This window comes from Salvelinus namaycush, chromosome 35, assembly GCF_016432855.1.
Source record: "Salvelinus namaycush isolate Seneca chromosome 35, SaNama_1.0, whole genome shotgun sequence".
Lineage (NCBI taxonomy): Eukaryota > Metazoa > Chordata > Actinopteri > Salmoniformes > Salmonidae > Salvelinus > Salvelinus namaycush.
Genome location: NC_052341.1, coordinates 22,538,729 through 22,555,254, shown reverse-complemented (window position 1 = coordinate 22,555,254; position 16,526 = coordinate 22,538,729). Strand labels below are relative to the sequence as shown.

The window sequence follows — 16,526 nt, the reverse complement described above, 5'->3', positions numbered from 1 at the left end:
ATGAGTGAAGTATGCTTTGTTGCGAAATAGGAAGCCGATTTCTAGATTTAATTTAGGATTGGAGATGCTTAATATGAGTCTGAAAGGAGAGTTTCAGTCTAACCAGACACCTAGAATATGTGGACAACTACAAATACCTAAGTCAGAACCGGCCAGCGTAGTGATGCTAGCAGGTGCGGGCACCAATCGGTTGAAGAGCATGCATTTAGCTTTACTTGCATTTAAGTAGAGTAGTTGGAGGCCACGGAAGGAGTGTAGTGTGGCATTGAAGCTTGTCTGTAGGCTAGTTAACACCGTGTCCAAAGAAGGGCCAGAAGTATACAGAATGGTGTCGTCTGAGTAGAGGTGGATCAAAGAATCACCAGCCGCAAGAGCGACATCATTGATGTATACAGAGAAAAGAGTCAGCCCGAGAATTGAATCCTGTGGCACCCCCATAGAGACTGCCAGAGGTCCGGACAACAGGCCCTCCGATTTGACACACTGAACTCTGTCTGAGAGGTAGTTAGTGAACCAGGCGAGGCAGTCATTTGAGAAATTAAGGCTGTTGAGTCTGCCGATAAGAATGCGGTGATTGACAGAGTCAAAAGCCTTGGCCAGGTCGATGAATACGGCTGCACAGTATTGTCTTTTGGCGATTTTGATATCGTTTGGGACATTGAGCGTGCTGAGATGCTATTCACTATAGTTTTGGCAAGTCTGTTGTGTCATGCACAAAGTAGATGTCCTAAGTCATTTTTCCAACAATTGTTTACAGACAGATTATTTCACTTATAATTCACTGTATCACAATTCCAGTGGTTCAGAAGTTTACATACACTAAGTTGACTGTGCCTTTAAACAGCTTGGGAAATTGGATGTATTTCAAGGCCTACCTTCAAACTTAGTGCCTCTTTGCTTGACATCATGGGAAAATCAAAAGAAATCAGCCAAGTCCTCAGAAAAAACAAAAACAAATTGTAGACCTCCACAAGTCTGGTTCATCCTTGGGAGCAATTTCCAAACGCCTGAAGGTACCACGTTCATCTGTACAAACACCATGGAACCACACAGCTGTCATACAGCTCAGGAAGGAGACGCGTTCTGTCTCCTAGAGATGTATGTACTTTGGTGCGAAAAGTGCAAATGAATCCCAGAACAACAGCAAAGGACCTTGTGAAGATGCTGGAGGAAACGGGTTCAAAAGTATCTATATCCACAGTAAAATGAGTCTTATATCGACATAACCTGAAAGTCCGCTCAGCAAGGAAGAAGTCACTGACCCAAAACCGCCATAAAACCAGACTACGGTTTGCAACTGCACATGAGGACAAAGATCTTACTTTTTGGAGAAATGTCCTCTGGTCTGATGAAACAAAAATAGAACTGTTTGGCCATAATGACCATCATTGTGTTTGGAGGAAAAAGGGGGAGTCTTGCAAGCCGAAGAACAACATCCCAATCGTGAAGCACGGGGGTGGCAGCATCATGTTGTGGGGGTGCTTTGCTGCAGGAAGGACTGGTGCACTTCACAAATTAGATGGCATCATGAGGCAGGGAAAATTAGGTGGATATATTGAAGCAACATCTCAAGACCTCAGTCAGGAAGTTAAAGCTTGGTCACACATGAGTCATCCAAATGGACAATGACCCCAAGCATACTCTCAAAGTTGTGTCAAAATGGCTTAAGGACAACTAAGTCAAGGTATTGGAGTGGCCATCACAAAGCCCTGACCTCAATCCCATAGAAAATTTGTGGGCAGAACTGAAAAAGCGTGTGCGAGCAAGGAGGCCTGCAAACCTGACTCAGTTACACCTGCTCTGTCAGGAGGAATGGGCCAAAATTTACCCAACCTATTGTGGGAAGCTTGTGGAAGGCTTCCCGAAACATTTGACCTAGGTTAAACAATTTTAAAAGGCAATGCTACCAAATACTAATTGAGTGTATGTAAACTTCTGACCCACTGGGAATGTGATGAAAGAAATAAAAGCTGAAATAAATCTTTCTTTCTACTATTATTCTGACATTTCACATTCTTAAAATAAAGTGGTGAGCCTAACTGACCTAAGACAGTGGATTTTTACTTGGATTAAATGTCAGGAATTGTGAAAAACTGGCTAAGGTGTATGTAAACTTTCAACTTCAACTGTATATCTGTTCTTGGTTCTAAATATTTTGAATGGGGCATGCTTATTTAAGATGTTGAGGAAAGCACTTTTAAAGAATAACCAGGCATCCTCTACTGACGGAATGAGGTCAATATCTTTCCAGGATACCCGGGCCAGGTTGATTAGAAAGGCCTGCTCACTGAAGTGTTTTAGGGAGCGTTTGACTGTGATGAGGGGTGGTGGTTTGACCGCGGACCCATTACGGATGCAGGCAATGAGGCAGTGATCACTGAAATCCTGGTTGAAGACAGCAGAGGTGTATTTAGAGGGCAGGTTGGTCAGGACGATATCTATGAGGGTGCCCGAGTTTACGGATTTGGGGTTGTATCTGGTAGGTTGCATAATAATTTGGGTGAGATTGAGGGCATCTCGCTTAGATTGTAGGACGGGGTGTTAAGCATATCCCAGTTTAGGTCACCTAACAGTACAAACTCTGAAGATAAATGGGGGGCAATTAATTCACATATGGTTTCCAGGGCGCAGCTGGGGGCTGAGGGGGGTCTGTAACAAGCGGCAACAGTGAGAGACTTATTTCTGGAAAGGTCGATTTTTAAAAGTAGAAGCTCAAACTGTTTGGGTACAGACCTGGATAGCATGACAGAACTCTGCAGGCTATCGCTGCAATAGATTGCCACTCCACCCCCTTTGGCAGTACTATCTTGGCAGAAATGTTTAAAATGTCAGAATTCTTGGTGGCCTTCCTGAGCCAGGAGTCAGACACGGCTAGGCCATCAGGGTTGGCGGAGTGTGCAAAAGCAGTGAATTCAACTAACTTAGGGAGGAGGCTTCTGATGTTAACATGCATGAAACCAATGCTTTTACGGTTACAGGAGTCAACAAATGATAGCGCCTGGGGAATAGTAGTGGAGCTGGGGGCTACAGGGCCTTGGTTAACCTCGACATCACCAGAGGAGGAGTAGGATAAGGGTACGGCTAATGGCTATAAGAACTGGTCGTCTAGTGCGTTGGGGACAGAGAATAAAAGGAGCAGATTTCTGGGTGTGGTAGAATAGGTTCAAGACATAATGTACAGACAAGGGTATGGTAGGATGTGAGTACAGTGGAGGTAAACCTATGCGTTGCGTGATGATGAGAGGGGTTTAGTCTCTGGAGTTATCAATTAACATAGGTGAGGTCTCTGCATGTGTGTGGGGTGGAACGAAAGAGCTATCTAAGGCAATTTGTGCGGGACTGAGGGCTCTACAGTGAAATAAAGCAATAAAAACTAGCCAAGACAGCAGTAGACAAGGCATATTGACATTCGAGAGAGGCATAAATCAATCACAGGTGTTGATCAGGAGAGCTAAGACAACGGGTAAATGGCGAAGAGCGGGTCAGTTAGATACATACAGGACCTGAGTTCGAGGCTGGGGCTGACAGGTAAACAAAATGAGGTACCGTGTTATTGAAACAGCATCAGCTGTGTAGCCGAGTGATCATAGGGTCAAAAGTGTAGCAATAGGTAAGACAGGGTGCTGTACGGTATTCACTACTATGCTGGGCGAGCAGGGGACACAGCGTTCAGAAAGAGCTAACGGCCGGGGCTAGTAGATGGTTCTGCGGCGATATCATAACAGAATAGCCTGTTGAGACCACATCGGGCGATCACATCGGCAGTCCAGTTGTGATGGATCGGCAGGGCTCCGTGTCGACAATAAAGGGTCCAGGCCAATTGGCAAAGGAGGTAATTGTAGCCCTAGAATTAGTTGGTATATGGGCTTCGCTCGAGGCTAGCTGGTGCTTGCTTCGGGAGAGAGGCGTTAGCTAACAGTAGCCACTCGTTTGCAGCTAGTTAGCTAGCAGCTAGCTAGGAGTAATGATCCAGAGCAGCCTGTGAGAGTAAATGTCATTCCAGTTAATCTGTTCTGTTATCACATGTTATGGTTCAACACTGACATGTTTGTGGCTTTAATGAGGCTTATACAACTGTGTGAGTTCCTCATGCATATCCTACTGTCTGGATAGTTACCACTTTGTTACAATATGTAAATATTAATGTTTTTTTCTTTTGGAAAAGTTTTATTGTTGGATTTCCTTTTAAAGCAGCTTATATATTTTTGCTCATCATTTTATACACGTAATAACACTGTTATGTTTTATGCATTTTAAATTTGTTAAAAAGTACATGTTGTTAAAAACAATAGAAACAACCATAAATAAAAGTACTTTGTCCTTGTAAAGAAACATCAAATTCTGTAAATGCCATTTAAAATGTGTACAAATTATTTAACAAGGTAAAACAATTTTAAGACATGGATACCATGTTAAGTCACTTTGCTAAAAGTCTGTCTTTGGTCCTTTGTACAGGAACGGGGTGAGTCCTTATCAAACTCGCCTGCTCCTCCAAATCAAATACCATAAATATTAATGTTATACTAAAATACGTAATGTGCAAAAATATTCAAGGAAATTGAAATGTGCAGTGTACAAACTTAACATAATGAACAGGAATGACATTTACTCTCACGGGTGGCCTAATTATATAACTATGAAAGCCACGCCCCCTAATAGACCACGCCTCCTGAAAATAACCTGTGGATTACATTGAGACCCAGCTGCTGGGTCTACCCAGAATGAAAGTGAATTAAAAACCCAACTGATGGTTAAATTAACCCATGTTAATCAAAATAACCCAGCATGTGTTCTTTTCAAATATTTACCAAATAACCCAAATTGGGTAGTTTTTAACCCAGCATCTTTTTGAGTGTACCGTGAAAATGCCCCTCACCTAAAAGTAATCAAAGGTTCTCATTAACTAATAAGATATCTTAAGCCTAGCTCTCCCTTTGTCCCGCTGTAGACATGCAGTCATGTAATAGTTATAAGACCTTAACCTGCACTTAGAACTCTCCTGAATCACTCCAGTCTATGGATTACTATTACTTACACCCACTAAAACTAATCTCTTATAGACGCTTGACGAGTTGGCACCCGCTCCAATAACAGAGAGTAATTGTTATGGAATTTCATCCGGTTTTCCCAACCACCACCAATAACATCCAATCATGTGTTACAATGGCCTTGGCCTTGTACTTAACTATGTTGTTTTCATGTTGTTAATCAATAGCAGCTGGCCAGAGTTGGCTACACACTCACCTGTGTTTGTGTGCGTATGTGTGTGCAGACACGTTCAATTAGTTCTATCATGCCTGGCCAATAGCAGACTGGCTCTAGTTGTTTTGTTGTTTTTTGTATTGCAATATACCGCAGTCTATCCACCAATGGTTGCTAATTGTGAAATGAGCTAGAAACAAAAGACACGGTAAGCACTCATGTGAATGCTGAAAGCCCTTATGTTCATTTTATTCATCTTATACGTCTTTTATGTATCTGTTTTGACAGAAAACTGCGTCTATGACCTCACTGCCTGTTGAGGACCTCGGAGAGCCTCTCCCTCAACACTGGAAGTGCTACATGTCACCACAAGGGCGGCACTACTATGTCAACACAGCCAGCAATGGTAAGGACACACATGGAGACTGATATACATGTATTGCCTAAGATAAGTTGATTCATATGAATCTAGAGATGTTGAAGGTCACTGCTACATAACAATGTCCACAGAGCACTAGTTGACTGCTGAGGTGTCTGACTGGTACTGCTGGGTGTCGAGGCACATTAAAGACTTGGGGAAGATATCTCCTCTTCTCTCTCCTCTTCACACCATTGTTTCTGTCCACACAATTAGCTGTCTGTCTCTATCCCCAGCACCACCACTCAAACACACAGACAGGGACAGAGACACACAGAGACAGAGAAAGCAACACGGTGAGCTTTCCTCTGTCTAGAATAGGACAGGCACTGGCACCGTATTGATTTACTGACCTTAAATGAACTCGGGAGGAAACGTGAAGTGTTGACATGATGGTGTGAAATGGAATGGAAGACCTGCTGGGGGATGTTATTATGCCTGCTGTGGGTGTCATGGCAACTACAGAGAGGAGGGGGGGGGGGATGGATGAATGCAGTTCAGGTTCTGAGTTTATTTTTGAGAGAAGTAAGATTGGCAGCGCAGCACTGGGAGGTTGTAGACACTAGAAGATGTAGATCTACTGTATTTTTGTCATGAAACCACTCACTTATGAGTAAAGCGATTCAGTGCCGTAACAAGTTGTGTTGTGAATGATAGTAGCTGTAATTAAGACCAAAGGCATTCCCAGTGTGCCTGTCTGGGATCATGTTTTTACTGTGTGGAGCGGGAAGATTGTGTGTGTAGAGTTGGGCACATGGTCTACACTTGGCCATGAGAAAACATCTACAATTTGGCAAACCAAAACTCCACCCAGAAACACGACCAGAATAACAAGTTGCTCCTTCCTCCCTCTCCTTTTTAGATGAAGATCTCTTTGGTTAATGTGTTAATGGGAAAGAGAAAAGACAAACCAAACTAGAGGGCAGTCATGTCACCCTCTTCTGAAGGAGTGTCTACCACACAGCCAAAAGCATGGCAAAACCCCTTCACATTGTTGTTATTTCCCTTACATACTAATTTCATATCTGAGTATCTATCATATCTATCTATAATTTCATATCTATCATATCTATCTCTATGTGGAGAATAAGCATCTCTTCAGTAGCTAACCATCTCTCTGACTCCAGGGTTGCAGAGAGATGAGGGGGATATGATCCCATGACACTCTTTTGTTCTTGATGTTGGATTAGTTTTACTTGCTGTCAGATGTCCTTGGAGGGAAATGCTTCATCTTTCATAACTTTGCACAGAAATACACACAGCTGTAACGGTCATCCCAGCTGAAAAATTAAAATGATTATTGTACTTGTGGTATTGCAAAATCGGCCTCTGAGGGGCATAGACAATCACCAGTACTTCTTTGATGTGCTTTCCTCAAGTAATTGGAAATGTAAGCACAATAAATGCACAGTGTACACACACACACACACACACACACACACACACACACACACACACACACACACACACACACACACACACACACACACACAACCAGCAGAGCCACTGTAACTAGGACTTTTCCAAAGTCTCCAACTATCTAATAACATTTAACTGAAGCAATCTGCTATTTATAGGATATCCGCTATTTCAAACGGGCCTCCATCCCTCTTATGTTAAAGTTCAGATAGATTAGATAATGTTGTGCGTGCGTGCATATATGTATGCGCGCACATGCATGTGCGTCCGTGTGTATTATGTTTCTGCGTTGCTATAGTAACCAGAGGACCGTCATGCGTGGGTGAGCTAGTGCTGTAAAGGTTCCTGAGTTACAGCTTGTATCTTGGAGGTTTCCTTCCTGTATTTCTGTGCATTACAGTTTGGCTACTATGTTGTGGTTCAGTGTGTTTCTGTACTGTGGTTTCCTTACATTCTCCCTGGGCATCCTCTTCTCTGTCCAGAGCGTAGCTTTGTAAAAAAATCCTCCATAGACCCACAGCCTGCCGTCTCCCAACAGACACTATTAGACAGATGCCTAGACTGTTTATTGTCTATAAAATGTTCAGTAGACTCTGTAAAGGCTACAGTGACACAATGTTTTATGCTTAGTTCTCTCAATCTGACTTTGACAGATACCATCATTTGTCCTTTTTTCAATTCATCATTGGTTGTGAGCTGTGTTGGGCATTTGTGAGTTACCCTCCATGCTATAACCAGATAAATGTAGTCAGTGTGAATGGGCCGTAGTGTGTGCATGCGAGGAGAGTGTCAGAGCGTCAGCTGGTTATGAATTAAAGATGGGGATTGCTAGACCTAACTAGGCCATATTACTACTAATTCTGTTCACTCACTTTGATATCCCACACAACCAGCGCTGGTTCCAGGCATAAGCAACATAAGGGGTTGCTTAGGGCCCTTGGCTGCTAGGAGCCCCAAACACAATTATTATCAGATATCAAAGTAAGACTCAGATGCAGACTGTCGAAGTAACAATATTTAATGTTGCAACAGGGACAAGCAGAAGACAGGTCAAGGCAGGCAGAGGTACAGGTCAGTGGGCAGGCTCAGGGGTGGGCAGAGGTACAGGTCAGTGGGCAGGCTCAGGGGCATGCAGAGGTACAGGTCGGCGGGCATGCAGAGGTACAGGTCGGCGGGCATGCAGAGGTACAGGTCGGCGGGCATGCAGAGGTACAGGTCGGCGGGCATGCAGAGGTACAGGTCGGCGGGCATGCAGAGGTACAGGTCGGCGGGCATGCAGAGGTACAGGTCGGCGGGCAGGCTCAGGGGCAGGCAGAGTGGTCAGGCAGGTGGGCACAGAGTCCAGAAAACAGGCAAGGGTCAAAACCGGGAGGACTAGCAAAGAAAAATAGAAAGCAGGAGCAAGGGAAAATGCTGGTAGACTTGAAAACATACAAGATGAACTGGCCCAGAGAGACAGGAAACACAGGGATAAATACACTGGTACAGGGAGACAGGAAACACAGGGATAAATACACTGGTACAGAGCGACAGGAAACACAGGGATAAATACACTGGGGAAAACAAGTGACACCTGGAGGGGGTGGAGTCAATAACGAGACAGGTGAAACAGATCAGGGCGTGACAATTCTAATAATTTTTTTAAGAACTCAGTCGGGGGCTCAACTTACTATTGAAAATAAGAATAGTAGAATACACCAGGTGAATCAGCAGTTTTTCTGTTATGTCAATCATGGACAGTCAGTCAATTTAGCCATGTAAACTAACAATTTTTAGATTGGTAGTTAGTCTAGCCAGCTCTCTAAACTTGTAGTAATTCATGCAGGGCACGTGCCTAGGGGCCCTGACCTCTAGGGGGCCCCCAATTGATTTTGTTAGTCATTCTCACTCAGATATCATATTAACATGCATAAGTCATTACAAAATGTGCAGAATTGCAGGAAATTACCTGTAAAACTGCAAAAAATATCTCTGCCGCATGTCAAATTGTGTAGAATTGCATGAAATGTATAAAATTTGCAACGTTATCAAAGTTTGTCAGTCGCATAAACTGATTTGCAGATGTTATCACAGGTGCAGCGAAATTATTGTATTTCTAGCTGTAATAGTGTTGTAATGCCCCCTTGGCAAAATGTGTGTGTGGCGGGGGGATGAACTTTAATATACTTTTAAAATCAAATCAAAACTGTGGAGAAATTATAATGGACCTACATTCATACATTTTTTTTTTTTTTACTGTATCCAGCTCGCTAATAATCACCGAAATGAAAGCTAGACAGTCCGGGATCATCGAACATTCCAAAAACGATGGATAGATTTACAAATTTTGATGGCGAGGAAATATAACCAATTTTCTGTGCGGTCCCCCGGGATCAAAATGAGTTTGACACACCTGTGTAAGTGTATTGAAATCTTGTCTCAGCTATCCTGGAATTACAGCTTTGTAATGAGCTTGTTACAGAGTAAATATGTTGGAGGATGTGTGTAGAGCTGCAGCCTACCTCTCATCTGAGCACACTGATGTGAAGTAGATAATCACTCCAATCTGCATTTCCAGGTGCCAGTTGCTAAGTAACAGACCCTTTTGATGTCAACAGTGTTACAGTTCTGTTGTAATCCTGATAGTAAATAGAGATGTTTCTTTCACCTTTCAGTCCATTATCCACTGATATTACATTAATTTCCTGTTCATTTTCTGATTAAACATGTCATGCATCAAGGCCTACATATAAAATTAAGTCATTTTTTTCAATGTAATTTAAACATTGAAACATTCATTTCCTGTTCATTTTCTTAGTAAAGTTGTCATGCAACTACTCAAACTGCTCTTCTGTGAAGTTGTGACTTGCGACATACACCTAGTTTCCTGAATCGGGTCACATATTATGGCAAGAACAGCTCAAATAAGCAAAGAGAAAAGACAGTCCATCATTACTTTAAGACAGGAAGGTCAGTGAATGTGGAAAATTTCAAGAACTTTGAAAATGTCTTTATGTGCAGTCGCAAAAAACATCAAGCACTATAATAAAACTGACTCTCACGAGGACCGCCACAGGAAAGGAAGACCCAGAGTTACCTCTGCTGCAGAGGATACGTTCATTAGAGTTAACTGCACCTCAGATTGCAGCCCAAATAAATGCTTCACATATTTCAAGTAACAGAGACATCTCAACATCAACTGTTCAGAGGAGACTGCGTGAATCAGGCCTTCATGGTCAAATTGCTGCAAAGAAACCACTACTAGAGGACACCAATGAGAAGAAGAGATTGCATGGGCCAAGAAACACTAGCAATGGACATTAGACCGGTGGAAATCTGTCCTGAAGCATGGAGGTGTGATAGTGTGGGGGTGCTTTGCTGGTGACGCTGTCAGTGATTTATTTAGAATTCAAGGCACACTTAACCAGCATGGCTACCACAGCATTCTGCAGCGACACACCATCCCATCTGGGTCTGTGCTTAGTGGGACTATCATTTGTTTTTCAACAGGACAATGACCCAACACACACACCCAGTTGTAAGGGCTATTTGACCAAGGAGAGTGGAGTGATGCGTCAGATGACCTGTTGTCTACAATCACCCAACCGCAAACCAATTGAGATGGTTTGGGATGAGTTGGACCACAGAAGAATGTTGGAAAAGCATTCCACATTAAGCTGGTTGAGAGAATGCCAAGAGTGTGCAAAGCTGTCATCAAGGCAAAGGGTGGCTACTTTGAAGAATAATAATAAAATAACACTTTTTTGGTTACTACATGATTCCATGTGTTATTTCATAGTTTTGATGCCATCACTATTATTCTACAATGTAGAAAATAGTAAAAATAAAGAAAAACCCTTGAATGAGTAGGTGTCCAAACTTTTGACTGGTACTGTAAATATAACGTAAACCCGTATTTAACTTTGCTCATTGACACACTTTACTCATGCTAATTTGACATGTCAGTGTCTCTTGAAGTAGCTGCATCTGTTTGTGATATTACAACAACAAAGAAGTTACTGCAAACAACGAACACTGTTGTTTTTTTCCCCCTCGGACATCATTACACGTGCTATAGAACAGCAGAATATATACAGCAAATGTATGTTACCACGTTGCGTGACGCTCCTCAACTTCGTTTCATCAACAAAACAAAAACAATAATCGCGGCCGTGGGGCTTAGTGGCGCTGTTTCCCCTACTGCAGATTCCATCTTTAATGATGATACCTGTTCCCAGATTGCAGTAGAGATTTGATTGAATTATTCTGGTGATGTATTTTATAGCACAATGACAATTATAGAGAGTGTAGTCGAGATTTGATTGAATCCTATCTTGATGTATCATTAGTATAGCGTAATGACACTTAGAGAGACTTGACCCTTCTCAGGATTTTATTGCTACTGCTGTAGCTCCTGAGAGAAGGATACAGTGACATACAATTCCCCAGAGCTAACCTAATTATACTGTATGTCTCTCCATTAATATCTGAATCCTCCCATCAGATCGATTTCCTTTGTCAAGCTAACGGAGAGAAATAGAGGCAGAAAGCACCTTCTAATGAACCGTTGTGACTGTGTTTTGACAGTGTTATACATCGTATCGGAAGGGAAAGACTCTCCTCCTTTGAGTCTGTCTGCCAAATCTCTCACCTTTTGTCTGTTTCTGTCTCCGTCTTGCGCTCTCTCCCTCTCTCCCCCTCTCTCTCTCTCTCCCTCTCTATCCACGTGTGTCATCAGAACTGATGGTTTTGGCTCAGTCTCTGCTTAGTACAGGCAGACAGCTGAGTGCTAGCCAAAGCCACAAATGAAATAAAAGCTTGTTAGTCTCAACGACTATTCTCTCCCTGGTGACACTAAGGGGTAATTGAGATCAACTGTGTATTGTGAATTTGGATATTGGAGTCAAGTGAATGACAGATTTTCTCTCTGTCAGGTTCTGTCAGTCATGCTTCTTATCCTCTTTTCATTCGCTCTCTCCTTCTCTTGTTCTTGCTTCCTCCGGCAAGAGTCAAATGGGGACACGTGAATTGAAAGAGTGAGGCAGAGAGTCTTGGTGAAGTTAAACAGCCATATTGGATTTACTGAAAGTTTGCACCTGTTATTTTTAACACAGGGAGTTGAAGATAAAGCGGTAGAACGAAAGATGAAATAATGATTCCTTTGTTGTCTTGTCTTTTATTATCCTTATGAAAATAGCAGGTGCAGTGCTCTGCTCACAGGTGCAAACACTTAGTGAATCTGGCTCATATTCTTATATCGCTCTGGGAAGTTGTCAAAGTCAGTCTGACAACTGTTTAGTTGGATTGGACAGAAACTGTGCGTCCCTCACCTTCGCAACCATGAAAAACACTTTCAAATGACAGCTAGCTACACGTCATACATGTTTTTGTTTATATTGAATAGTTTCTCAATGATAAAAAAGAATGCAAGTGATTTATACTGCACAACTTTGTTTTATGCGTTGTTTAACTTACTTAGGGTAAGCAAATTGTCTTGTCCCAGCAGTGACCCAGTAGAGTTGTAGTGACATGTTTTGGGGATTTAGAGAACTACAGTTGAAGTCGGAAGTTTACATACACCTTAGCCAAATACATTTAAACTCAGTTTTTCACAATTCCTGACATTTAATCCTAGTAAAAATTCCCTGTCTTAGGTCAGTTAGGATCACCACCTTTATTTTAAGAATGTGAAATGTCAGAATAATAGTAGAGAGAATTATTTATTTCAGCTTTTATTTCTTTCATCACATTCCCAGTGGGTCAGAAGTTTACATACACTCAATTAGTATTTGGTAGCATTGCCTTTTTAAAATTGTTTAACCTAGGTCAAACGTTTCGGGAACCCTTCCACAAGCTTCCCACAATAGGTTGGGTGAATTTTGGCCCATTCCTCCTGACAGATATTGTGTAACTGAGTCAGGTTTGTAGGCCTCCTTGCTCGCACACGCTTTTTCAGTTCTGCCCACAACTTTTCTATGGGGTTGAGGTCAGGGCTTTGTGATGGCCACTCCAATACCTTGACTTTGTTGTCCTTAAGCCATTTTACCACAACTTTGGAAGTATGCTTGGTGTCATTGTCCATTTGGAAGACCCATTTGCGACCAAGCTTTAACTTCCTGACTGATGTCTTGATGTTGCTTCAATATATCCACATAATTGTTCGTCCTCATGATGCCATCTATTTTGTGAGTAGATGTCTGTCCCTCCTGCAGCAAAGAACCGGCACAACATGATGCTGCCACCCCTGTGCTTCAAGGTTGGGATGGTGTTCTTCGGCTTGCAAACATCCCCCTTTTTCCTCCAAACGTAATGATGGTCATTATGGCCAAACAGTTCTATTTTTGTTTTATCAGACCAGAGGACATTCCTCCAAAAAGTACGATCTTTGTCCCCATGTGCAGTTGCAAACTATAGTCTGGCTTTTTTATAGTTGTTTTGGAGCAGTGGCTTCTTCCTTGCTGAGTGGCCTTTCAGGTTATGTCGATACAGGACTCATTTTACTGTGGATATAGATACTTTTGTATCTGTTTCCTCCAGCATCTTCACAAGGTCCTTTGCTGCTGTTCTGGGATTGATTTGCTCTATTCGCACCAAAGTACGTTCATCTCTAGGAGACAGAACGCATCTCCTTCCTGAGCGGTATGACAGCTGCTTGGTCCCATGATGTTTATACTTGCGTACTATTGTTTGTACAGATGAACGTGATACCTTCAGGCATTTGGAAATTGCTCCCAAGGATGAACCAGACTTGTGGAGGTCTACAATTTATTTTCTGAGGTCTTGGCTAATTTCTTTAGATGTTCCAATGATGTCAAGCAAAGAGGCACTGGGTTTGAAGGTAGGCCTTGAAATACATCCACAGGTACAGCTCCAATTGACTCAAATGATGTCAATTAGCCTATCAGAAGCTTCTAAAGCCATGACATAATTTTCTGGAATTTTACAAGCTGTTTAAAGGCACAGTCAACTTAGTGTATGTAAACTTCTGACCCACTGGAATTGTTATACAGTGAACTATAAGTGAAATAATCTGTCTGTAAACAATTGTTGGAAAAGTTACTTGTGTCATGCACAAAGTAGATGTCCTTACCGACTTGCCAAAACTATAGTTTGTTAACAAGAAATTTGTGGAGCGGTTGAAAAACGAGTTTTAACGACTCCAACCTAAGTGTATGTGAACTTCCGACTTCAACTGTGTCTATTATCATGAATGCTAGAAAGTAATCAAAAGTATTTGATATCTTCTATAGATCAATAAAACAAAAGAAGGCTGTTAAAATATCGTACCCCCCCCCCCCCAAAAAGTGTCCTTAAGTTTTGTCCTCGGTGTTACTGCCTGAAAATCACTTATTACAAAGATATGCAAAGACCTTGAACATTCCCTCCAGTGGCAAACTGTTATTGGGGGAGGCTTCTATATGAAATATAGATATTAGGTAATCACACCCTTTTATTATGTACAAAAATTGAGGATTCTTTTGATAATTTGGTGTCCAAATCCAAAGTGTTGCTCAATTTACATTAAGGGGAATTACATAGGGAGCAAAATGATTAATCATTTGACTTTAGTAAATAATTTTTCCAGCATTAATGACCTTAGATTTGAGCATCTGTGGCCTACTTTTCAGAAAATCTTAATGGACCGAAAGTGTGTCATTGGTGTCACTACTCCTACTGGTGGCACGATGTTATGGTAATGGTAAACATGATTTAAAGTCGTTAAGCTGCCATATTCATTGATTTAGAATGGGAAGATGTACCCAATACATTTACATAAAAACACATCTAGAAAAATGAAGTTGCCACTGCAATTCAAGAACGACCCGTCAACATAATCATCAAGAACCTTAATATGAACAAGTTTTCATGTACTTCTGACCACACAAGTTAAATTGACTTTCATGTTCCTGTCTGGTTCCAGAGACAACGTGGGAGAGACCTTCCAGTGTACCTGGGACCCCCAAAACACCTTTGAAACACAAGAACTCACTACCTACAGGTACTGACGCTATCTCATTCTCTCGCTCTTTCTCTCTCTCTCTTTATCCCCCCTCTTGCTCACTCTGTCCTTAACTCCCTCTCACTCTCTTTCTCTCACTTTTCCTCCTTTGCCAGTGTCGTGAGGGCTGAACATAGGCCTACCGCTGTGTGGCAGCACACAGAAAATTCCAGAGGCCTCTGACCACACACACACACACACACACACACTTCCTGTGACACAGTGGGGTATCATCTAGACGGCATAATAATTCTCTCCAACACACACACTGACATGTAGTCTCGCATGCCGCCTGATCACTCAAACACACCTTCAAATGAACACATGCAAACAATGCACACACACATGCAGAGCAACTCTCCCAAATAATAGCTCATTTTCCTTGCCTGTGTACCAGAGGACAACCCAGGCGGTCTGGACTCAGAGCTGGGTTTGGTGAGGTGCTCGGTCTCTGGTTTCCAGTAACCGCCCTGATAAAGACATTTAACAAAGAAGAAGCGATTCTCTGATAGCTTTGTTTGAGTCACAAAGATAAGTTAATTTACCCCGGCTCAGATATACAGACAACTCATAGGAGGCAAACACACATTATTCCTCCTCCGCAGGCTCTGTGTTACAAATTAAATTCTCTTTCTCGTTTCCCCGCCCCTCTCCATCTCTTTCCCTCTCTCTCACTCCACAGTGAACGGGTTTCACTCCAGTGGCGGTACGTTGCATCAGAGTGAACACTCCCACATCAGTCTGGTCAAAAAGCCCAGTTCCGAACTACAGGTAAAACTGGTGTCCTCCTCCCTCCTCCTCCTCCTTCTCTCCTTACTCCAGTTAAGGGCTTCCCCATGAACCCCATGAACTATGATTATGTTTACACAGAAGATAGCCCATTTCTGTTTCTTCATATTACACCACCAACAGCCACCACCACGCCACAGTGGTAGCCAGTCAACGAAAGCATTTAGCAGCGTTTAGCAGAAGCTATGCCAATGCATCCCCGTTGATAGAGGTACTGTACAGTAGTAGCTTCAAACAGCAGATTTCTCCTATGTACAGTAATGCCATGGTTACTGGTGACATGGTTACCCAACCTGCTTACACACACGCACACGCAAAGACACACACGCAAAGACACAGAGGCAAAGACCGACACGTGCACGCACGCACACACACACACACACAACCCCGTCATCATGAAATGAGATAATGATACTCATTACCCCAGGAAAGGAGAGCAGTTTCTCCATCCTGATTCCTTTCATTATCTTATCCTCAGATCATAATTAGGAGAGCACTCATCGTCGTTCAGACGCACACAGTCACACACCATCCAGATACACCCCACCACTACCCAGCTTCTCATCCTCCTCCTTTAGCTCCTCCTTTAACTTCTCCTTTAACTTCTCCTTTAACTTCTCCTTTAGCTCCTCCTTTAGCTCCTCCTTTAGCTCCTCCTTTAGCTCCTCCTTTAGCTCCTCCTTTAACTTCTCCTTTCTATTTTTCTCATTGGGAGAGGAG

General features: G+C 42.5%; 1 protein-coding gene across 1 annotated transcript in view; it reads left to right on the top strand.

Annotated features, from left to right (window-relative positions):
- The window catches only part of gas7b (growth arrest-specific 7b), a 53,953-nt gene that overhangs the window by 18,983 nt on the left and 18,444 nt on the right, over positions 1-16,526 (top strand). The window contains exons 2-4 of the mRNA XM_038975001.1: positions 5,491-5,608; positions 14,940-15,017; positions 15,700-15,788. Coding sequence (XP_038830929.1) covers positions 5,491-5,608; positions 14,940-15,017; positions 15,700-15,788 — 285 coding nt within the window. The remainder of the gene's footprint in view (positions 1-5,490; positions 5,609-14,939; positions 15,018-15,699; positions 15,789-16,526) is intronic.